At 36.5% G+C, this 25528-nt stretch overlaps 1 protein-coding gene across 6 annotated transcripts in view; it reads left to right on the plus strand.

Moving 5' to 3' along the window:
* The window catches only part of Kdm4c (lysine demethylase 4C), a 382463-nt gene that overhangs the window by 349071 nt on the left and 7864 nt on the right, over positions 1-25528 (plus strand). For all 6 annotated transcript variants that reach the window (XM_078047622.1, XM_078047621.1, XM_005327972.5 and 3 more), the window contains one exon: positions 24675-24794. In XM_078047622.1, the coding sequence (XP_077903748.1) occupies positions 24675-24794 (120 nt within the window). The remainder of the gene's footprint in view (positions 1-24674; positions 24795-25528) is intronic.

A 25528-nucleotide genomic window follows, 5' to 3' on the forward strand; every position in this document is an offset into this window, starting at 1 on the left:
TTTCTTTTCTAAAGGTGTAGCATCTTATCTTCAGTCTTAACAAAATGAAGATAACTACCTTGAACTTGAGGGCAATTGTGGACTTCATTATCTCTTCTTAGTACAGAGCTTAAATCCAACAATGGCTGGCATTGGGAGGCATATCTACCCTGTCATTATCCTCCTTTCGGAACTCTTGTTTAAACTCTGTGTTAGGATTCATGGGGGGATTCAAAGTTGTGTCGGCATAGGTGTAGAAATGTTCTGGGTGCTCTGGAAGCAAAATGAAACAACCAAATGGGTTGAAAGACTAAGAAAAAGTTGTTTCCAAAAATAAATGTATGAAATCTGGGGAAGCATTTGGATCCCCATTTTCTACTAATTTTGAGATATCCTATTTTTTTTAAGTACAGAGGCCATGAAGACATGATGGTGGCAGACAACAGATTGACCAAAGGACACCTCTTATCAGTGAAGCCACCTTAGCTTTAGGAAGTCATGTCCCATCTTGACCCATTTATATCTTGCTATTCCATATTGATTCCCCATGAGTTCCCTTACTCTCACCAGGAGCTGATCTTAAAGATTTTACAAGAAAAATACTCAGTAAAGGTTATTGACAATACATGTGAAATAGAAGTAATTGTCGTGGACCAAAATGTTTAAGGAAATCACATTGAGGAAGTGAGATATGAGCTCAATTGCTGACTTTTGATAATTCTTTATACATTCCATGTATACGACTTTTGTCATTTGTCTTCAGTTTTTTCTTCCAGTCTGAATCGTTTTCCATTTTATGAATGTAATATATTTTGTTTATATATTTACCAGTTGATTGATGTCTGGATTATTTTCAGTTTGGGGCTATTATACATAATGCTGCTATGAACATTTGCTTTCAATTCTTTAGGGTAGGTTTGTGTTTTTATTTCTCTTGAGTAAGTACCTAGGAGAGAGACTACTGAGCTATTTAGTAAGTGTATGTTTAACTTCATTAAGAAACTACCAAAGTGATTTTCAAAGTTGCTGTACCATTTTGCATTTCAACCAGCAACATTCTTGTCAATACCTTTGTTATTAGTCTGGTGGATAATATCCTTTCTAGTGGATATGCAGTGGTATCTCAGTAAATCTATATGTTCCTAAGTCGCTAGTGATTTTGATATCTTTTTTTTTAAGGAATATTCTAATTTAAATTCTTTTTTGAATCTCTTTGACTTTTACATCATTAGCATCACATATTTATATGTATATTTTATATTCTATGTTGTTATCTGCTGTAGGTTTCTTTTTATTAAATATCTTTAAGTGCTTATTAGCCATTCATGTCTTCTTTTTTTTTTTTGCTTACTTATAAAACCTAAGAAATTTATTTTACTTTTCTTTTTTTTAATTGGTTTTATTTTTTAAATACATGACAGTGGAATGCATCACAATTCTTATTTCACCTTTAGAACAATTTTTCATTCCTCTGTTTGTATATAAAGTATGTTCACACCAATTTGTATCTTTATACATGTACTTTGGATAATGATGTCCATCACATTCCACCATCCTTGCTAATCCCTGTCCCCTTCCTTTCCCTCCCACCCCTCTTCCCTATCTAGAATTCATCTATTCCTCCATTGCTTACCCTCCCTACCCCACTATGAGTCAGCCTCCTTATATCAGAGAAAACATTTGGCATTTGTTTTTTTGGAATTGGCTAACTACATTTAGCATTATCTTCTCCAATGCCATCCATTTACCTGCAAATGCTATGATTTTATTCTCTTTTAAATTAATTATTTAATTTTTGACATTTATTTTTTAGTTGTAGTTGGACACAATACCTTTATTTTATTTATTCTTATGTGGTGCTGAGGATTGAACTCAGAGCCTCGCACATGCTAGGCAAGCGCTCCACTGCTGAGCCACCAATCCTGAAAATCTTATTCAAAAAATTTTAAAGATATTTTTGGGTTGTCTTATGTTGAGTCACAAACTTTTTTGTTTTTAGTTTGCCTATGAATCCTTTATCAAATACAATTTATAAACATTTCTCCCAGTTTTTGTCTTGTCTTTTCCCTTTCTTAATAATGTCTGACAAGCAAAAGTTTTACATCTTGGTGAAGCACAATTTTATTAATTTGTTCTTTATGAGTAGTACCTTTAGTGTCCTATCTTAAGAAATCTATGCCTAACTTAAGATCACAAAGATTTCCTTGTATATTCTTTTCTAGAAATTTTATAGTTTCATGGCTTAACACTTGGATCTGTGACCTGTTTTGAGTTAATTTTTGTGTATGGTGTGAGGTTAGAGTCTAAGTTCTATAAAATGAAAAACACATATGTTGAATTATTATAAGGGTTAAATGAACACCTGTATCATCATAATGTAGCACTTTACACAGCAGATGCTCAAAAAAATGCAAAAGATTTGCATTTTGACTTCTGAGCTTTCTCAAAATTGCATTGTGGGGGTGGAGTCTTCTAGAATTTCCCTATGGACAGCCCACTGTCTGTTGTATAGGTCTTCAAAATTTGATTGTGATGTTGTAATTTCTATACTTTTTAAAGAGAAAAGTATAGAGAATACCAGATGAAACGGTAGTTCTCTCTGCAGTGAGACCTTAAATATTATAAATGGGATGAGACATAGAAATATTTTAGTACTTTTCAAAATCAATTTCAAGATCATTTTCCAAACTGGGATACATTTTGGTTTTTCCCAAAAAAGAAGGGAGAGAAATAAATTGAAAAGAAAAATATTATAGCTATGTAGTGGAACTTAATGAAGAGGTGCTTACTGAAAAGAAGAATTAAACTTCCATTTCCATTTTAACTTAAACCTTTCTTTGTAGCACATGTCCTAGTTTGGTAGGTGACATGCATTAAACATCACGTTTCTCAAACAAGGGCTATGTCTGTTTGAGTTACTGCTACGTACTTAGTTTTCAGGACAGGGCTTGATTTATACTAAGTGCATGATTAATAGCCACCACATTCAGGTATTAAATTGGTTATTCTAGATATTAAGCATGTTTTTTTAAAAGTTCATCATCAATATCAATAATCATGTTTTAAAATTGTGTTTAATTTTGTATTCCAAGTTTAATGTTCTTTCCAGGTTAAAGAATATTCTTTAAAGTAGGGCTATGCTCCTCCCCCAAGTAGTGACCAGTAAAATCCAAGCCTTCAGTGTTTGAGCATCCAAGAATTTTTGTTTTTTCAACAAAAGGGCTGCTATCCTTAAAGAGATTTGAAACCAATGGTTTGGATGAAGTGAATTGCCATGAGAGTGAGAAATCTGCCTGGTAGAGCTCAGGGACCCACAGTGTTGATACAGCTACTGGCTCCTGAGGCTGCCCAGGAGCAGGATGTTGGGACATGTCTAAACAGTAATCCCCTATGAATGTTTAACACTAATTTATTTATATCGGTGACATCATTTCTAAATCTTAGGGTAGGGCCAAATCAACTTCCATTTAATAGAACAAAGATAAGAAAAATTTCTTATTTCTCTTAATAAATACATGGGCAGATGTCACTGTTGCTGTACCTTATGGTAACAATATCTGTGTGTGTGTTCATTACTGACCTTTCCATTTTTCTATAGGCTAAAATGGTTCCCTAGCTGTCTAGTTTTCAATTTTAAATCTTTCTTTGTTCTGATTTGATTCAGATCTCAAAACTGGATACTATGACCTTAAGTGTGATATAATCAGGGTTGTATATGCATGTTTCATAAATGCCTGAAATTTTCCAGAGCTGATCCTTTCTGTTGCACATTTGTAAGCACCACTTTCTCCATATAGTTTGAAAGCAGAGCTCCCTGGCTCGAGAACAGTAAGCAGGGAGCTGCCTGTTTACATGCCATTTTACATTGACTTTCACCTCTATCTAAACACATGTGCTAACACACCAGAATATCACACATAAATTGGTGGCACATCATAGAAAGCTTGAGACCCATAAATCAGTGAAGAATTTATGCCCCTGTTTGATCATGGGTATTATTTTGGTAACAGACTAAGCTTAGGTCATCATTTGATAGTTACATCCAGTCAAAGTCAATACCATCTACTCATTGATGAATGATACTGCCTTCATTTTACTATTTCTTTTTTGTACTGTGTTTGAAAGAAGTTATCTGATTTTCATGAATAAATAAGAACAAATAATAATAAAAAATAATCAAATCTTAATGATGATATTAATTATAATAATAATTTAAATGATTTGTTAAGTCACATTCTTTTGTAAGTAAATTGTAAAAATTATAATAAAAAAAACAATTTTGGAGTCAGAGTATATGGGTGAAGAGAAAAGAAGAAGAATACAAACAAATGTCTAGAGTGTTGGGGTTTTTCCCTTTAATTTCTAATCTTTCTCACAGTTAGAGGGTATATCCTATGCTAAGAAGTGAGTGAAAAGCTTGGAAGCTATAACTTCCTAGACTCTTGGTTGGTGAGCGTTATTTCTGCAGATTGGTCACCCTATACAATAGAGAGAGGGGATGTGTTTGAAGTCTTTTGTGCTTTGAGTGTTTTATCTATTACTATAAAACAACTTTATAATTGTATAGTATTTAATTTCTAAGTGATGTAATAGAAAGAATAGCATGTTGAATAATGTTATATACTTGTTTTTTTCAGAGCAAAGGATGGGTTTTTCACTAATAATTAAAGCTAATGTGATTTGTGCCTTAAAAAGATGTCCTTTAGATTTGTGGAAACAGAGGGAGAGATTAAAATTATGCATATTTCCAATAGTATAGACATGAGAACATTTTTATAGATTATTGTTTCCAAAACATGCCTGATATTTGCTGCTTTTAAGCTTTAATTAACAATAATCTGACCGGCAGATTCCTTTAAGGTCTTAGATCATTTTTTTTTCTTTCCTCTTTCCTTTCTCTCTCTCCTTCCTTCTTTCCTTTGTTATTATACTGGGGGTTGAACTCTTTCTTATTTATTTTGAGACTGGGACTTTTTCATTTTGGCAATCTTCTCACCTCCACTTCCTGAATAGCTGGGATTAATATCACCTTTTCATTTGGAATATCAGATAAAATTGAATCTTCTGAAGCAGATTATCTGGTTTGCATCATGAAAAAAAGTGAGGGCACAAGAGAGATCAGGCTTTAGTTTATGGATTCTAAGTAGCCCACAGCCCTGCTAAAATAGGGTTATTAAACAAATGTGACTGAGAGCACCACTGACACTGAGATCATATAATGAGACCATCCTCATCATACACCAAGCCTTATCCCAGGCTGCAGATGACCACTTGGTCATCAACTTTGCTGTTACTTTTTACAAGGTATTTCTTCCCTACTTGGTCAAGGAATATATATGGAATCATATATATGTATTATCTGTGAAATTTTAGTTATTTTACTTAGTTTTAAAATTTATTTTAATACTAATAAAACCCTGTTCTTATATTTTTTATGTGCTTAAAATTGATGTAGTCCTGGTGTGACAGGAATATGATTCTATAAGAGGGTGTAACTAAAACTCACCTTATCTAGATAAGTAATCAGGAAGACTTGAGTAGAGATCTGCAAGATGAGTTAGCTAAACCTAGGTCAGAGAGAAACTGTTCCAGTTAAGCAAGCACACCTGTTGCAGAAAGTGGATGAAAAGGAGAGGGCTATAGGGAGGGAGCCCTGAGGCCGTGTTGGAGTTGGGCCCCCAGTTGCAACCCTGAGCAGAATTCAACATGGAAAGGTTTGTTATGAAACATTTTCATTGGGCTATATTGAGAAGAAGAATTGGAGTATGCACCGTAGTGGATATTGAGAAGGCAGTTATAGAAACATTGCCATAGATCAGAGGAGAAATGATGGTAGCTTGGACTCAGTTGGCTTACTGGAGGGATCTGAAATACATTCAGCAGGCAAATTCAGGAGGACCTGGTGATGGTTTGACAATGGGGGCTAAGGAACAAAAAGATTACCAAATATTACTCTCAGGATTCTGGCTTATGCAGGAAATGGAAGGTAATACCCATTGTAAGGAACTTTGGAGGAAGCCCAGGTTTCCAAGGCCAAGATTATGAGTTCTGACTTGATTGTGTTGGGATTGCTTCCCCTCTGTTCTTCTTTTCCCACCTAACACAATTACTGTTGTTTTGGGCTGTCCCAAGATCCTTGGTTTGCAAAGCCTGATTTCCCTGTCTCCCCTCTCAGTTAACCTATAAAAGCCTTCTTAGTTGACCCCCACTTTCAGATGCCCAAGTACCAGAGGGTCCCCTTCCCTTTAGAATATTTTTGTTCCTAGTTGCCAGTATATGATAAGCTATATAAGTTTAGAACTGCTGGTGTCTGTTTCAAAAGAATTAACTGAGGGTGCTAACAAACCCTTGTTAGTTTTCTGATAGATTCAATAAGATTATAATTGAACTGTTACTTGACTGACTACTCAGTGTTTATGAAGCAAGTCAGATATTAGCAAGAATTAAGCTTCAAATAAAGACTAATATTCAGAATAAAAACAACAGAGATGTTTCTACTTCAGAAGTTTACTAACTGTCAGAAAAAGGGGATGGCATAATCATCAGTGTAGTTCTGAGACAGGCATTCCAGGCCTGAGTGCATCTGTAAAGTTAAATTTACCATTTTTCTTTCATGTGTTTTTAAGCTGTAGTGGATTAAAAGCTCTTGTTCAGCTAAATCTGTGGGTGTTATCTACGTATCATTTTCATTCTCATTGTCTAGAAATCTGTAAACAGCAAAATTTCCCCTTAATTTCACATTAAGATTATTTTGATTTGACAGTCTTTTGACAGTATAAGAATTATTTGGGGGAGTTTCTGACTTCTCTTTAAGGGTAATAATGTTGAGTATATAGATTCATTATCCTCTCCTCAACCATCGCCTGCCATTTGTGACAGTCTAGTCTCTGTTGAAATATGCTAGTAATAATTAGAAGTGTCCTAGTCTTCCTAAGACAATCATTAACATGATTGGTTAAATTTATGCATTTGCATTTAATCTGAAAAGAAGGACATGTTAAGCTAATAGATTGTAGCAGTAGCTTATATGGAAAGTATTTGTAGAATGGATTGCTTATATTTTTTTTCTATACATCAGGAACACCTGTGACTTTGAGGAAATCCTTGATTACTTATTTGTACATATGTTCTCAGGACTCCTCTGCTTCTGGATTTAGTATAATATAAACAGACATTTCTTTTTTAACTTTTTAATGTTTTTATCAGTGCATTATAGTTACATAGAATGGTTTATTCTGACACTCATAAAGGCATATAACATAGTTCACTCATTCTCAATCCTTAGTATTTTCTTTTTTCCTCCCCTTCTTCCTTAAGCCAGTCCCCTTTCTCTACTTTTATTCTTCTATTTGTTGTTTTTTTAATTGGTATATTATATATATATATATATATATATATATATATATATATATAATTCATTGTAATATATTCACAGATGCATATTGCATAAGTTGGTCAATTTTATTCTGCAGTTTCTCCCTTTACCTACTTCTCCTTTCTTCTTAATATCCCCTTCCTCTACTCTGCTCTTCTCCTTTGTATTTTTGTGATATCTCTGCCACCACCCACTTTTTGTTCCTTATTTCTCTCTAGCTTCTGCAAATGAGAGAAAACATTTGGCCTTTGACTTTCTGAGTCTGGCTTAGCATGGTGTTTCCCATTTCTATCCATTCAACCAGTAGATGACATAATTTCTTTCTTCTTCATGGCTGAGTATATGCCACATTGAGTATATGCCACATTTTCTTTATCCTTTCATCTGTTTAGGCACGTGGACAGGTTCATAACTTGCCTATTGTGTGTTGTGCTGCTATAAGCATTGCTATGCGTGTATTATTACAGCACACTAAGTTTTGTTCTTTTGGGTAAATACCAAGAACTGGAATGATAGCTAGATCATTGTATTCTGTTGCTAACCTTGAGCAGTTTCCATAAATACTTTCCAAAGTGGTTGTACTAATTTGCAGTCCAACCAACAATGTGTGAATTCCACCTTTTTCTCCACATCCTCACTAGCAATTATTATTATTTGTATATTTGATGATTGCCATTCAGACTAGAATGAGATGAAATCTCAGTGTAGTTTTGATTTTCATTTCCCTGATTGCTAAGGATGATGAATATTTTTTCATGTATTTTTGACCATTTGTACTTCTTTTTCCTGTGAAATGCCTGTTTGCTTCATTTTCCCATGTATCAATTGGATTATCTTTTTTTTTTTTGGTATTTCTTTATGAATTCTGAAGTTAATCCTATGTTAGAAGAGTAACTGGCAAAGATTTTCTCCCATTCTGTAGGCTCTCTCATCATACTCTTAATTGTTTGCTTTGCTTTGCAGAACCTTTTTAATTTGATGCCATCCCACTTACTGATTCTCAGTTTTTATTTCTTGAGCTTTAGGGGTATTATTTAAAAAGTAGCTTCCTATGCCAATATGTTGGAGTGTTGACCCTGTTTTCTTCTAATAGTTGTAATTTGTAGTGCTTTTGGTCTAATTTGTAGGTCTTAGATCCACTTTGCTGATTTTTGTGCAGGGTAAGAGATAGAAATCTAGTTTCAGTGTTCAACATGCAGATATCCAGTTTTCCCAGCACAATTTGTTAATAAGGCTGTCTTTTCTCCAATGCATGTTTTGGCACATCAAGGAAAAGATGATTTTATCTATGTGGTCTTATCATTGTGTCTTCCATTCCATTAGTCTTCATGTTTGTTTTTATGACAATGCCATGCTATTTTTGTTACTATAGCTCTGTAGTATAATTTGAGATCAGGTATTTTGATGTCTTCAGCCTTACTCTTCTTGTTCAGCTATTTGGCTATTCGGGGTCTTTTATTCTTCCCTCTGAATTTTAGGACTATTTTTTTATTTCTTGTGAGAATGTTATTGATAGTCTGATGAGGATTTCATTGAATCTATAGATTGCTTTTGGTAATATGGCCATTTTGATAAGATTAATTCGCCTATCCAGGAACACAGTAGGTCTTTCTATCTTTGAAGGTCTTCAGTTTCTAAAAATTATAGCATTCTGTAATTTTCAGTGTAGAGGCCTTTTACCTCCTTGGTTAGGTTTATTCCCAATTTTTGTTGTTGGTGGTTTAGTATTTGTTTGTTTTGTTTCGTTCTTGAAGCTCATTAGAGTATAGGGATAATATTGATTTTTGTATGTTGGTCTTGTATCCTGCTACTTTGCTGAATTAATTTGTTTATCAACTCTAGAAGTCTTTTGGTAAAATTATTTGTGTCTTCAAAGTATAGGATCATGTCACCAGAAGACAGAGATAGTTTGACTTCTTTTCCTATTTATATCCCTTTAATGTTTTTCTCTTGCCCGATTCTCTGGTTAGAGTTTCAAGAACTGTATTGAATTGGAGTGATGATTCCCTCTTTCTCCCATGTCACTGGGATTACAGAAATATGCTGCATCCTTGTCTTGTTTCTAATTTTAGAGAAAATGCTTTCAATGTTTCTCTGTTCAGTATAATGTTGTCTTTGGGTTTGTCTAATAGCCTTTATGATGTTGAGGTAAGTTCCTTTTATCCCTACTTTATCCAGTGTTTTTAATGTGAACAGGTGCTAGATTTTATTGAAGGCTTTTTCTGCATCTATTGAGATGATCCTATAATTTTTGTTCTTAACATTATTTATATGATGAATAAAATTTATTTATTTGCATATGGTAGATTATATTTGGATCCTGATATGAAACCAACTTGATTTTGTTGTACAATCTTCTTAATAACATTTTTAACACAAATTGCTAATTTTTATTTATTTATTTTTTATTTTTTTGTTAATTTTTTATTTTTTTATTGGTTGTTCACAACATTACAAAGCTCTTGACATATCATATTTCATACATTAGATTGAAGTGGGTTATGAACTCCCAATTTTAAAAATATTTATTTTTTAGTTGTACGCAATACCTGTTTTAATTTGAGAATAATTGGTGTTATTTCTTCTTTAAAGGTCTGGTAGAACTCAGTTGAGAATGCATCTGCTCCTGGGCTTTTCTTTTTGGGGGAAGAAACCTAAGTTTCTTAGTTAAATTACTTAAATCTCATTGCTTGATATTGGTCTATTTAGGTTTTCCATATCTTCCTGTTCAATTTGAGTAGGTTATATGTGTCTATAAATTTGTCAGTAACTTCTAGATTTTCCAATTTATTGGAATATAAGTGTTCAAAATAGTTCCTAATGATCCTCTGGATTTCAGCAATGTCTGTGATGATATCTTCTTTTTTACCTCTAATTTTATTCTTTCTTTTGGTTAATTTGATAAAATATTCATCAGTCTCCTGTCTCAAAAAAAAAAAAAAACCAACTCTTTGTTGCATTGATCCTCTGTATTGTTTTAAGTAGACTTTTCTTGCCCAATCATATTCTTTTTTCCTTCCTTCCTTCCCACTTTTCTTTCTTTCTTCCTTTCTTTCTTTGTTTCTTTGTTTCTTTGTTTCTTTGTTTCTTTCTTTTTTCTTTTTTTTGTACTAGGGATTGAACCAAGGGGCACTTTATTGCTGAACTACATCCCCAGTCCCTTTTTCTTTCTTTCTTTTTTTAAAATTTAAAACAGGGTCTCATTAAGTTGATGCAACTAGCCTCAAACTTGGAATTCTCCTGCCTTGTTTTCCCAAGTCACTGGGATTACAGTTGGGTGCCACCATGCCCAGCTGATAAATTACTTTCTTACAAATCTTTTTGTTTATCTTCATTCTTTCCCAGCTTTTCTTTCTAATCCCTTACTTGAAATCCTCTCCAGGTGTTATTCATTTGCTCAAAATCGTGCACTGTGGGCTGTCAAATACAGAATTAAATTATAGTCAGTTCTTGGTGAATTATTACTCTGCAAGACACTTCATTGTTAATTCTTTTTTTTTTTTTAAATGACCTAGGGGAACTCTCAAGCCTTTCCCCATCCTGACAAATGAGTAATGCATAGTCGTCTTGACTATAAGTATTGAAATATGGCCCTAGCCCCACTGTTCGCTCACTTGGACACACATTCCAAGTAACACTGGTATGGTCAGGGTGAGGAGGGGTATATGTTGGGTCAGTTTGGGTTAGCTGGGAACTGGAAATTGGCTGTTTATTTGGGCACATACCCTCATACTACCAGATGTGACATGTCATTTTTCTATTGTAATATCATTTGGAAACTAGTGGAGCTAAGCTATTCTTAGGTCTCAGACCAGGAGTAATTAATCCTTGACATATTGTAACACACTGTGATTTCTTGTTGCAGTTGTTTATTTTACCACAAAAGCTTTGTAAAAGCTTTTTCCATAGCAGTAGGCTGAGACCTACACACATTTTTCATGCCTTTTGCTTCACCTGTTCGTGCATCATCCAGTGGAGTAAGTTCAAACAGACCTTCCATGGGTCCCTGGAGAGCAAGATGGTACCGTATTAACAGATCTCCTTGGGGTGTTGATCCAGACGCTCTCTTTCTTTTACCAGAGAGGAAACTGACATTATAAAGAGCTAAAGGAGTGTAGCCAGAGAGTGAAAGCCATTAGATTAACAAGGGAAGTGGTAACTGTCTCTGTGTCTGATGTTTCTTACCCTTCTTTTGCGTACTGTGTTCCCAATGCTTGGTGAAGTTGAACTCTATGCTGGGACTTGAGAAATTTAGCAGCCGTAGTCCCAGCCCTGGCCGTACTTTCCGTGAGGCTTGCACAGGCCAAGGAATGAGAAAATCTCAGCCAAGGCATCTCAGCTAGAACTCCTGAGTCACTGTGGCTCAGTTCAAGGTTTTGCATAGGTAAGACAGGCTGAAGGACAGTGTGCTTCCTCCACTTCAGTCCTCACAGTACTTACTTCCCTCCTCCCAACCTTCCTCTCTGCCTTCTGCATTCCCACCCACTACAGGAAATCTCCCAGGTCATACTCCCAGCCAAGTGGTTTTCAGACCCATTATGGAACACTGCAAGTGACAAGCAGCTCACTGTCAACTTTTGCTGTGATTATTAGGGAACACTAGCTTTTTTATGTGAAATCTAAAGACTTCCTCTTTAGAATACCTGAAGGCCAGTCTTGTTTTCTGTCCTCTAGAGCAAAATTGAATAAACCTATTCTTCCTTCCACTTCCAGTCTTTACATATTTGTAGAGAGGTTTCATGTCCCTCCAAAGTCTTCTGAAATCCAAGTAAAATAGTCTTCATTTCTCAGCCATGAGGAATAAATCATTTAATGAACACAAATGATTTCAGAGTGCTCTTCCTCCAATATACTCTTAGGGCAAAATTTTCTTGGGCAATGTCCCACACAAAATGTTGCTCTCAAGTGTGAAAACACAGCACTCCAATGCCATCTGGCTATGCAAGCACAACAGTTCCTTGTTTCTTTGATCTGGACATTGAACCAATGCAGCTAGGAAGAAGGTTAAATGAATTATTTATGGAGCTATTAAAATCATGTTTTCAAAGGGTATGTAATGACACAATGTAAAAAATGGAAAAATCAGGCTCAAAATTGTATATACAGTATCATCTCAATTATGTGTAAAAATATAAATATGCAAAGGAAAAATCCTCAGAGGAAATACATCAAAATGTTACTGATTATTTCTGGAAAGTATAATCATGGGTGATTATGATTTTCAACTTTTTCACCTTCTTATAGTTTCCATATGAACATGTTTTATTTTTACAATCAGGGGAAAAGATCCCCCCCCCCAAAGATTCAAACCCTTTTGAGAACTCCTTGCATCCTTAACATTTTCTCCCAATTTTTCTTATCTGGATACTTTCAGATTACTTTGTCGAATTTTCATTTTAGATCTTTCATCTCTCGAGGCTTTTTGAAACTCTGATATATATAATAGCCATATGATAAGCTAATAATCTGTTAAGTGCTTGTCCTTTACATTGCAGTTCTCTAAGTGGGTGTCTTATACTTTATTTATTTTAAAAATTTTATTGCCTACATTTTGCTCCAATGGGTTGAAGTAAAAAAAGTGCACTATTTTTTTCCTCACCATTTATCCCACTATTCCTACAACATAAAAAAATGCTCAGATAATTTGGTGCAGCAATCCTGAACTGAGCCACAGTGACTCAGGTCTTCTAGAAGTTATCTGTTAGCCTAGTAATTATCTATTATTAACCATGCACCTGAGGCAAGGCACTATTTCTTTTTGCCTGTTCCAGGGATGTTGGCACATGCCCGCCTACTCTACTCAGCAGTCTTAGGTTTCAAATGGAGCATCATCTAGTAATCCTGTGTACTGTTTCAATTCAGTTTTAGCATATCTCCTCTCATAATCTGGGTTCTTGGCTTCTCAGTCTTCCTTATTTTTAATCCCACAGATCATGTTGTCCCGAGAGTCATCCCCTCTTTGTCATCTACCAAGTGTTCCCTATGGATGAGATTAAATACAGTCATAGCTCACTCAGCATACACCAGCTGCCAAGCAGTGTGCCTTGCTTTTCTGGTCTACTTTCCTCTCCTTTTAAATTATATCAGTTCTGATTCTCCCAGCAACCCTTCATGGTTGTGTTGGCTTCTCCATTTTATTGATGAGGATACTAGGACTTTAAGAGGTCCAGTAGTCTGTTCATGGTAACAGGTCCTCACTGATTCTAGGTGGCCTGACTCTAGACGGTCAGTGACTGTCCTAGGTGAGTCAGGCCATGTGCTCCTGAAATTATGGAAAAGAGAGGCCTCCCCTCCCCTCAGTGCTTATCCTTATGTTTCCATTCATCATTCTTTTTTTAGCTTTGGAACTGACATTTATTTTAAGAAACCACTACAGAGAAATGTCACCTCGAGCCTGTCTTTCTCCGTTTCACAACATAAATTTTTATCTACACAATAAAATATTTTATTCCCCTTATACATTTTAGCCCCTGCCATCAACTGTAAAAAAAAAAAAAGGGGGGGTGTGACATCTATCCTGTATAGGTAGAAATATTTTTCCCTTACATTGGTAGAGAATTTTTGGTTCTGAGGTGCTTTTGAAATAGTATCTGTAGTAAAAATACCAGGAGAATACAAGGCCCCCTGGGATGACACTTTAGGACTGGTTTTGGGTCTCCTGTCCAAGGTAGGAAGAGCCACATGTAAGGGCGACAGACTTGTACAGTTTTGCTCTGTTGAGCAACCATGTGACCCTGGAAAAGAGATTTAATTCCAATTTTCTTATCAGTCAAAGTGAGATTAATACATAACTATTACTAATACACTAGTATATTAGTATAAGTACCAATATTATATATAAATGGTAGAATTATTGTTAGGATTTTAAAAATAGAATGTATAAGTAGTGGTACTCAGTATATAATGAATATGCAGGTATTATTTGTGGCTCTGGAAGTGGTGATTATTTGTGGTGGCCACCAGTAATTTTTGGCCAAAGGGTTCTTTTTTTCTCCCCAAAGTTTTAATAATAGCATTATTAATAAAAGAAAATAATTATTTGAAACAAAGGAAAAACAATATGTACATCCAAGGGGTTTTCATGTAATCAGAAAAAAGTAATATAAATTTAATCTAATTAATATCTTAACAACACAGAAGCTAGCAACATTATTGGATTCTTTTTTAAATTAAATTATTTATTCTAATTAGGTATATATGACAGCAGAATGCACTTTGATTCATTGTACACAAACGGAGCACAACTTTTTCATTTCTCTGCTTGTACATGATGTAGTATTGCACCATATATGCAATCATATATATATACCTAGGGTAATGATGTCCATCTCATTCCACCATCTTTCCTGCCCCCATGCCCCCTTCTCCCCTCCTTTGCCCAATCAAAGTTCCGTTTTTCCCATGCCTACCCCAAGCCCCCCCCCCCATTATGGATCAGCATTCACTTACTAGAGAGAATATTCGGCCTTTGGTTTTTTGGGATTGGCTTACTTCTCATAGCATGATATTCTCCAATGGCCAGAGGGTTCTTTAAGGATGAGATTTCCAATAACACTTTTCAACTCTATATCTTCTCCACCTTTCTAAATGGGAGAGGTTAGTAAAGGGGGAATCTAAGAAGAAGTATCAGACAACTCTAAAAATGTAAATTCTTAATAGTTAGACACTAATTAGTTCATATATCTGGCACTTGGAGAATTTCCTACTGGGGTCTCAGCCCTGGGATTATTGGTAGGATCATTCTAGAACACTCTTGAGAGGCTGACGAAGGGATCAGGGCTAATTTCTATCCTTTTTTTTTTAGCATCAGCATCATTAGTGGGGTAACCTGGTCAACTGTGAGAACCAAATCAAGGTGATGAAGCCAGAACCTCAGGCAGCAATTCCCCACAGTGCTGTGGGGACTGATAACTGGTTTCACCTGTGACATCTGCCTTTAAGGTGTCCATAATTACTCTCATCACAACTTTTTCTGAATAGGGAGGGTGGGTTTATATGGAATGTCAGACATAAAGAATTTTGGTAAATCATGAGAAGAATGTTCTTAATACAGTTGATGTCATCAAAGGGTGAGTTGTGGACACTGGGAGTTCCAGCTTCCCTGTCTATTACCTGTAACCACACACAGCACCTTGTTTGTATTGCAGATACTCGTGTGTATATCTGAGTCCCAGCTGGATCTGAATCCTTTAGGAGAGAAAGAACTCTGAAAGGGCTGGGTGTCTGTGCTTTCCCATTGCTGAGTTCAGCGCCAAGCCCAGAGAACACATTTGCTTTTTGCCAGAGGAGGGAGGAGGACTTTTCCCCAGCAGGTCATTCATTTCCCTTCACATACTTCAGTTCTGAAAATCCAGAAAATGTCTTGCCAGCACTTCAGAGTGGCTGCCCTTCAGCCCAAACACACCCTGATGTTTGTCCCACACCTTTCCCCCCCCCCCAAAGGCCCCAGATCCTTTGCAGATTGGTACCCCAGTGTACTCCTGTTTTTACTTTTTGGCTTCCTTCCCTTCTGCTGCCTCACTTTAAAGCAATCAGAAAGTAATTCCCAGAAGAAACTGCCTAATTTTGTACTTTTTATGCCTTTTAAGGCTTTTATATGCCAGAATCTCTCTTATTTCTAATATTGTAAAGATTGTACTTTTTAAAATAAATACATCTTCTGAGACTTAATGCTATAATAATTTTCAGAGTAATAAAATGGCCTCCATCTCTCTGGGTCCTTTGTATCCATTCCTGGTTTCTGACTAAAGGTAGAGTATGCTTCAACCAACCAATTGACCTTCAGGAATTCACCAAATAAGTGTTAGTACTGTTCTCTTTGAGAAGATGACACCCTTTAGGAAATGAATATGATCACATATTGGAGCATTGGCTGGTGGTAAATAATTTGGCTGCTTAAGGGAACAAGGAGGGTGTCACTTTAACTGAACACCCAAACAGTGTCTTGGGATACTTTTTCTCTTAAAAAAAAAAAAAAAAAAAAAAAAAAAAGGAAAACTGAACATCAGACTTAGTGTTTTCCCAGAATGACTTGAATTTGTTAATCTAAGCCTGAAGCCCATGTAAATACAGATAACTCTGGATCAGAGAATTCCAGATTTTCTTTTAAGCATGTTAGAAGGCTTTCATGGTAAAGAAGATACAGTCAGAGGAAAGAGAATAAAACTGATCCTTTTTTAGTACATGGAACGTATAGTCTATGCTGTGAAATAATGTGCACTCTGGAATAACCTCCAAGAACAGTGATTCTTAGCCTAACTGAGCCTCAGGTTGCCTGGGAGGGCATTCAGCTTGGAACCACCTCAGACTAATCAAATGAGGAGTTTCTGGTTAAGATTAGATTTACTGCACTAGAGAAATGAGTCTGATGTTGAATTTTTCAAAGAAGATGAAATTAGATTTATAAATAGTTTATGTGCCTTTTTACCAAGTAATTTCTATTACAAGAGTCTATTTTCTAAGAATGTAGTTAGTAATTTTGACAAAAAAATTATGGAAAAAAATACACAATAGCATTATACTTGATAAGACAAAATTGTCATGATCTAAATATCTAACATTAAAAGAGTGGCTAAATTAATTGTGGTATATCCATAATGTTGCATATATTCAGACAGTAGAATGGAGTTTTAAAAGGATAATAACTAATAAAAGGCTCATGATGCAGTCATAGATGACAATAGCAAGGTACAAAATTGTAAGTGTACATAAGGGAAAAATTATATTATTCCACTTACGTGAAATTCTTTTTTCCCCATTTTTTAATTATTATTTTTTAAATAAATGACAACAGAATGCATTACAATTCATATTACACATATGGAGCACAATTTTTCATACTTCTGGTTGTATATAAAGTATATTCACACCCAATTTATATCTTCATACATGTGCTTTGGATAATGAAGTTCATCACATTCCACCATCATTGCTAACACCCTGCCCCCTCCCTTCTCCTTCCACCCCTCTCCCCATGATTTCATTCTCTTTTATTGCTGAGCAATATTCCTTTATGTATATATGCGACTTTTTTTAATCCATTCATCTCCTAAAGGGCATCTAGGTTGGCTCCACAGTTTAGGTATTATGAATTATGCTACTATAAACATTGATGTGGCTGTGTCCCTGTAGTATGCTGTTTTTAAGTCCTTTGGGTATAGACCAAAGAGAGGGATAGCTGGATCAAATGGTGGTTCAATTCCCAGTTTTCCAGGGAATCTCCATTCTGCTTTCCATATTGACTGCACAATTTGGAATCCCACTAGCAATGTATGAGTGTATCTTTTTCCCCACATCCTCACTAACACTTACTGTTGTCTTTGTAATAGCTGCCATTCTGACAGGAGTGAGATGAAATCTTAGAGTAGTTTTGATTTGCATTTCTCTAATTGCTAGAGATGATAAACATTTTAATTATCTTATATTAGATAAAGGTGCCCAAAACATACATTGGAGAAAAGATAGCCTCCTCAACAAATGGTGCTGGAAACCCATATGCAACAAAATGAAATTAAACCCTATCTCTCACCATGCATAAAACTCAACTCAAAGTGGATCAAGGACCTAGGAATTAAACCAGAGACTCTGTGTCTAATAGAAGAAAAAGTAGGCCCTAATCTTCATCATGTGGGACAGGGTCCCAACTTCTTTAATAAGACTCCTATAGCGCAAGAATTGAAAACAATAAATGGAATGGATTCAAACTAAAAAGTTTCTTCTCAGCAAAACAATCTGTGAGGTGAATAGAGAATCTGCATCTTGGGAGCACATCTTTACCCCTCACACATCAGATAGAGCACTAATCTCTAGGATATATAAAGAACTCAAAAAGCTTAACACACACACACACACACACACACACACACACACACACCAAAAAAAAAAAAAAAAACAACAACAAATAACCCAATCAATAAATGGGCTAAGGACCTGAACAGACACTTCTCAGAAGATGATAGTCAATCAACAAATATATGTAAAATGAAATTCTTAAAATAATCAAGTTCCTAGAGACAGAAAGTGAATGGAGGCTACCAGGGACTGGAGGGAGGGGGAATGGAGAGTTGTTTAATGGCTACAGAGTTTCAATTTAGGAAGATGTAAAAGTTCTCCAGGTGGAGGATGGTGATGGTTTCAGTACATTATGAAGGTACTTAGGACCCTTGGAGTGTACAATTAAATTTGGTTAAAATGATAAATTTTATGTTATATATTTTACCTCAATAAAAAAGAAAAGACCCTCATGCCCAAATGCTGTTGAATAAATGAAGGAACATATATGAACTGCAATCCTGAGCACTTGACAAAAGGCAACAACCTGTCTGCTCTCTTGAAAACTAGTTCAGCTTTTATGTGAAAGCTTATTGGAAATGAGCTATTGGGGATGAACCATGTGTTAAGTGTACATATGTATAGGATGTCCTAGCTCTTAAAAAAATGCATACAAGCATAGAGGAAAAAAAATCCAAATGATGACAGTGATCACTTCTAGATGATAAAGATATGAGTCATTTTTGAAAAATTCTACAAGCTTCCCTAATGAATATAGAAAAATGAAAAACACTTTTTTTCATACTAAGCTCTGTATGAAGAGTACTTATGACTTATATTTAACAAACAGTCCAAAGTGGTATAGCTCCCTTTCCATTCCTAAGAACCTTCCATTGTTCAAAAAGCTTCTGACTTTATGTTTATGGTCTGGGATACATTCTGTGGGATCCTCAAAATTGGTGCATCTTCACACTATGGTGCATGTTGAAAACTTGGAGATGATATAAGTCATCTAGGCCAAGCCTTGTGAATAGGTTGGCAAACCTATTGAAACCTTGTGAACTATTGGCAAACAACTGAAACTACCTCTGATTTAGGCTCTACAGGAATTTAATGAAAGTATTTCTTTCAGTATGTTCACTTCCTTTACAGAGGATCATTCTACTCCTGGGCTTTTTGAATTAGGATTGGGTGGTGTGGAGGCCTCCAGTTTTGTATTCCACCATTAAGTAAAAGGTTTCTTTTTCTCTTTGTGAGAGAAGAGGCCTGCTATCACCCAAACAGCAGTTTTTTGCCTGTCAGGACTATTGACAAACAACTGAAACTGCTTCTGATTTAGGCTCTACAGGAGCCTTAGTGAAAGGTTAGTTTGGAGTTTCAGGCTCTTCAAGAATGTAGAACAAAGATGAGGAAACATAAAACCAAGGAAGTCCACTTAGCCAAGACTGTGGGCAGATCAGTAAGGATGGTGTCATCAAACTGGCCCTGAACTCTGCCTCGAGCATCCCAGTGCTTCTGCTACTGCTGCCTTCTGAGAGCCTTCTGCCTTCTACTTGTTTTTCTGTGTCTCTGATCACAGGTTCTAAATCATAGGCTGGGCCTCTGTTGATATCTTTGCTGCCAGAGAAGCTAGGGAAGAGTATCTGGCATTGCTCAGCATCTGTCATAGCAGACCAGCTCTGCCTCCCTCTGAAAGAAACTCTAAGGGGAGAAGGGACTTCAGATGCTAGGCAGCCAAACACATGACATGTAGCCACAACAATTATCACATGGCTGTCAGTCAGTCTTGTTAATCCCTGCCAGAGTCCAATAATGAGCTGTGATTATTTTTCAGTGTGCTAGCAGCTGCTGGCATCAGTTTGATCCAAGTCACTTAAGCATTTTCCCCAAGGGGGCCTGTCAGAGGTTCCAAACTATATATGCCCATTAACTACCAGAGATTCATGTGCCATGTCCATCTGGTGCAACTGGGCTAATAGGTGGGACTGCCTGCCCTCTGGTTGATTTGTGTTAGAAACAGTGGTGGAGATGGGAGTGGGACAGGGTTAAGACAGGCAATAATCAAGGACAGCAGCTTCTGGGGTCCCTTTCAAAGGGCCCAGGAAGAGTTCCAAGAACATGGTGACTTCAGAATTCGAATGATCAAAACTGCCTTGGGCTCTTCTCTTGTAGTTAGTAGAATCCCATTCTTTAACTTTGGTGAGAATGTGACATGACAAGAGAATGCTCTCTTGCCTGGATTGATAGATCAGTTCTTTAAGTAATTGACCATAACTAAGAGTCCACTCATGACTAGAATTATTATTTCTGTCTTTAATTTTCACATCCATTTAGTACTGTAGCTACATGCTTACTGGCAGTTCCAGATACTAATGTCCCTGTGAACAAGGCTCTGGTAGATTCTAGGTGAGTTCACACATCCCTGGAGGCAGCACAGCAAGTGGTAAACAGCTGTTCATGTCAGGTGAGGGCAACTGCTTGAGCAGTTTGGACAGCAGCTGAGAAGGTATATCATTGTCAAGATTTTAATGCATATAATTTTCCAGCAAAGGTATTTACTTGCTCTAATAACACACCAAGAATTATATTAGGAAAGATCTCTTTAACATTCTATATTCTTTGTATAACTGCTCCTAAATTCTAGAATACTTAAAAAAGAATCACTTGACTCACAGAGAGCTTTGGGGGACACTGGAATCTTTACTCTTTAATGTGTGTCCTCATTGCAGGATCACACTTGAAGCTGCACCCTAGTGCCTGGTTCCCAGTGCATAGCCAGGGAGTTGAGAAGGCAGTTCCTTCAAGCTATTACTGTGAAGGGATTTATTTCACTTTTGGACCTTTCTAATTTTTTGAGATCTTCTACTTTTAAAAGAAACCTCTCCTTCTCCCCCACGGCCCCCCCCAAAAGAAATCTTACCCAGAAACCCAGTTTCTAAATCAAATAAAGTTCTGCTTTGTGATCATGGGCTACAAAGCTATGGGCTCAGTGTGACAGGCCACCAAGAGGGAGCAACATGCCCTCTGTCTGTCTCTAGAGTGGGCAGATGGGGATTATGACCTCCTAGTATTGCACACATAGTAGGTGGTCAGAAAATTGGTATTTATTTAGTGATAGTGACAATTTGGGGGACACCCAGCAGCTTCTGCTTGTGAGGAATCAGGGAAACCTTAATATCAAAGCCTTTCAACTTCTTTTTATCATCCTACTTATTCCTAGTTCGATTCCTGTTTAAATGCTTTATATCCTACGCAGTAATAGAGTGTTTCTGTCAAACTCAAAATGGGAGACAGCTGATGAACTGGTACTATTTTTTTCCAGTGGAAGCTGGATATTACAGAAATAGGTTCTTTTGTGTCTTGCTATGAACTGCCTTACATCTTTTGGAAAGTAGATTGGGAGCATATAATGAATTATACATACTAACTTTGTATATGTCCACTTCCAGCTAAATAACCGGGCAAAGTGTGAGAAGTAGCCATAATGGCTAAGAGCAATGCCTTCTGGTTGGGGGCGGTGAGTTGCAGAACAATTGATCTTGTTAGAGATGGTTAATTATTTTTTACTTATTATGAATACAGAAAAAGAATTCTGAAAGCAAGGAAATGGAGAAAGCAAACTGAAATTCTCCCCTAGAGTTTGACATGAAGGTTTATGAATTTGATCTTTGTGGCTTATCGAGAGCAACAACAGATGGAAGCTGTGCTATACAGAGTTATTTGGGGTCAGGCACTTTCAGTGTCAAGTTAAGATTTGTTGAGAGTTAAAGGATTGACAATTAGTAAATAAGATATCAGATTGTATATATACTGTATTTAGTATTTGAAAACCCCTTTTAAAAATGAATTTGTCATTAGTAAAGTTACATACATTTTTAATAAAGTTATATTTTTATAATTAGTTGCTCAAATATACTTTATACTTGTCTATCTAGTTTACATTTCTATTGTGAGAAATTATGAGACTGGATTTATTTGACATTATATTTTAAAGTTCAATAAACTTTCTGTTGAAGGTCACATGGATAAAATTAAAGATTTAAGTTTTAAAGAAACGTCCTAACTCTCACTTTAGAGCTTGTTTGTTTTAAGTAAATACATGGGGAGTATAGGCCCCTGTATTTCCTGAGGCCTTGACATCCTTCTTTTGGGATTCAAAAATAAATAACACTTCTCATCCTGTTTGAGGAAGTTTCACAAAAAGACGAAGGAGCAAAGATATGGGGATTAAAACTATCACCTTCATTATTAATAAAACAAAATACTGGGGAGTATGTCTCATGTTGTGGGCAAATAGGTTTCTTAATCCTGGGCCTTAGAATTAGACTTACCTCATGACAGGTAGTACAGGAAACCAAAGGCTTTTCTGTTTTGAAGGAGCAGAGCAGAGTACATGTTCCCTGACTGCAGAGTAGCTCCAAAAAGAGCAGGGGATAAACCAGAGATCACCAAACTATCTTGGCTTTACAACATCCTTAATATCTCAAGAATATTTTTTACAATGTCTTTAGGTCAAAAGAAATACCGGACAGTTTTGTTAAGTCTGTCCAACCAATTTAATAGTACTAGTAAGCTGGGAATCTCACAAGTGTCACTGTGTTTCCCCTCTATTCCACATGGATAGTGTGAGTTGCTATGGTGCCCCCAGGATACCATGACACCTAGTTTGAGAAATACAGTCAACAATAAAAGTAAGTCACTTTTCATCCTCTTAATAGCAGTTCTGAGAGCAAAGAAGAGCTTCCTGGAGCATTAACCTAGTGGAGTTCCTTCCATGTACAAGAAAATTTCAGCAGAGGGAAGATGTGCACTCAGCCTACCCACCCCACATAATTACCAAAGCATCTGGGTTTCATTGCAGAGTAATTCCAGAGCTTATGTGACCGCCTATCCTAGGAGATTGGACACATGCATTCTTTATGTATTTAGAAGCTGTGCCTCCATTGTTCTTATTACCACATAACTCTTTCAAAAGGAAGTGTGAGATGAGGTGATAAACCCATGTGGGCATATGTAGAGTATGTTTCTACAGTCTATTCTTTCAATTCTGCACACCCTGAGGTCAAATATTATGAAGGCTGGGAATAGACTTATTTTCATTTTACTAAGTTAAATGCAAACTATCAGTTCTGTAGAGCCTCTGAGCACACCAGTTTGGTTGGTTGGTTTTGCCTGTAGCTCTCAAGGAAAGCATGGTCTGCAGTTAGGAAAATGAATAGCTGGGTCTTTTGTGTATAGTCCTGATCCAACAATAAAATGGTCACTCCTTCGTAAGGCAGAATTTCTATTAATAATAAAATGAAACACATGGTGGGTTTCTAGTTATAAACAACCAAATATTTCCTCTATGTGCCTTTCATTTAAACCTCAGATCATGCCCAGGCTGCATTTATAGCTTGATTGGTCAAGTGTATATTTCAATCAGTCAGATTGGCCTCATCAGTAAAATGCCAGTATTTGCAAATCATGAATAGCTAAGTATGCAAAAAATTACAAAGTATTTAATTCCTTTGTGTTAAAAATTTATTATGTCTTATTCAATACATACAATTTTGGAGGGTGGTGCTGGAGATCAAACCCAGGGTTTCACACATGCTAGTTAAGCACTCTGCCATTGAACTACATCTTCAGTCCTTATACATGCAAATTTGAGAGTTTATAAACTGTGAAAATATTTTACCTCTATCCCCTCCCCTTAAAAAAGCACTCATCTGGGGAATTTTCTCTGAATTGCCTTAGGAAGTAGCACCATAAACCTAAAGAACTGAAATGAGATTTTTGGACTCTTGATTACAGTGCCACTATGATTTCCTGTGGGAAGGAGTGGATTGGTTACTTAATGGGAGAAGCCAAAGCTGGCAGAAGCATTCCTTTTTGGAAAGGAGCAGGGTTCTTAAGAGGCATTCTAGGCAGGACTTGACCTTCCTACTTCTGCAGCTGTGCTACAGGTACCCCTCTCGCCTTTCCCCTTCCACCTTGGCAAGTCAAACAGCTCTTACCTCACCTGGGTGTCTTCAGCTCCTACTCTCATATGCAATTTCACTTCTCAAAAGATCCTGAAACCTCAAGGGAACATCCGTGGAGGCTTAGTTTCCTTGTCAGGAAAATGGGAATAATTAATAATCTATCTACTTCAGAGAGTGATTATAATGATCAAATGAGATGTGTGCTAAAGCATTTTGTTAACTACAAAATGCTGTATATATGTCAGGTGTTTAAATCATTACTAGTCTATTTCTCAGCTAAAGTAGTTTCTATGCATACTTTAGTTACCCCCTGAACAATTCTTTGTCAAATAGCAAATGTAAATGCTGCTGTTTTTTTCCTGCTTGGATTATGGTGGTTCTTTTGCAACTTTATGATGTAGGCTGAATCTTTAAGTACTCCTTTGGCTCATCTTTCTTTCTCTGAACACCCATGTAAGATCATAATCCATAAAACACAGAGGCAGTAACTCCTTTTAATTGCTAGGAGTTCATCATTTGCTCAGTTCTAAATGGAGTCACTTAGGCACTCGCCTTGAAAAGCCTTGTCTCTGTTTATTCCTCAGAGCCGAGACTGCTTGAAGCTGGGTCCTCCTGCAGAGGGAGAAGTTGTCCAAGTCAAGTGGCCCGATGGCAAACTCTATGGGGCGAAATATCTTGGATCAAATGTTGCCTATATGTACCAGGTGGGTGCTGCCCTATCTGTGACACTGATGGACATGAGGTTCCCGAGGGAGAGAGCATTTGGAGTATGCTAAGTCATATGAACTTGGGGTGAACTTGGGGTGCCTCTTTATGAAGGAGACAAAGATTCGATATCTGCTGACCCAGGTTGAAGTTCTGGAGTTTGGTTACAAGGCTGGACACTAGGAAACTCCAACAACATGTGATGAATGGTTTGTTAGGGTTTGGTTCAGCCCAAATGATAAAAACTAAACAGGCTGTTTTCCGTGTCCCTATTATATAAGGAGAGCCCAGTTGGCTGGTTCATCTCACCTTGAGCCAGGACATTGTTGGCTGTTCATCAGCTAGCTGCCCCTGAAATGATGACTTTTGCTGGAGACCCATAACCCTGTGAGCATATCACCTACACCTAAACCAGTGGTGTATTGGCTCAGATCGGCCCGTTAATGTCCAAAGGAGCTGATGGTGGTTGTGCACATAAAGGAGTGCGTATTTAGGGAAAAGGGCACCTATCCAGTGGCTCTTCTCTTCTCTATTATAAACTCTGCATAGTATTAAAGAATATGCAGTTAAAAATGAAATTATTTTGTTCCTACCAAAAATAAGGATGAGTTAAGATCAAACAAGATGTGTATTTCTGTTCCTTCAAAAAGGGACACATTTATTAGAACCAACATTTTGGAGTATCTTCAGTAACTCTGTGGCAAAAATCAACATTCCAAGTAAAGTGGTAGAG

This window comes from Ictidomys tridecemlineatus, chromosome 4 (genome assembly GCF_052094955.1).
Source record: "Ictidomys tridecemlineatus isolate mIctTri1 chromosome 4, mIctTri1.hap1, whole genome shotgun sequence".
Classification (NCBI taxonomy): domain Eukaryota; kingdom Metazoa; phylum Chordata; class Mammalia; order Rodentia; family Sciuridae; genus Ictidomys; species Ictidomys tridecemlineatus.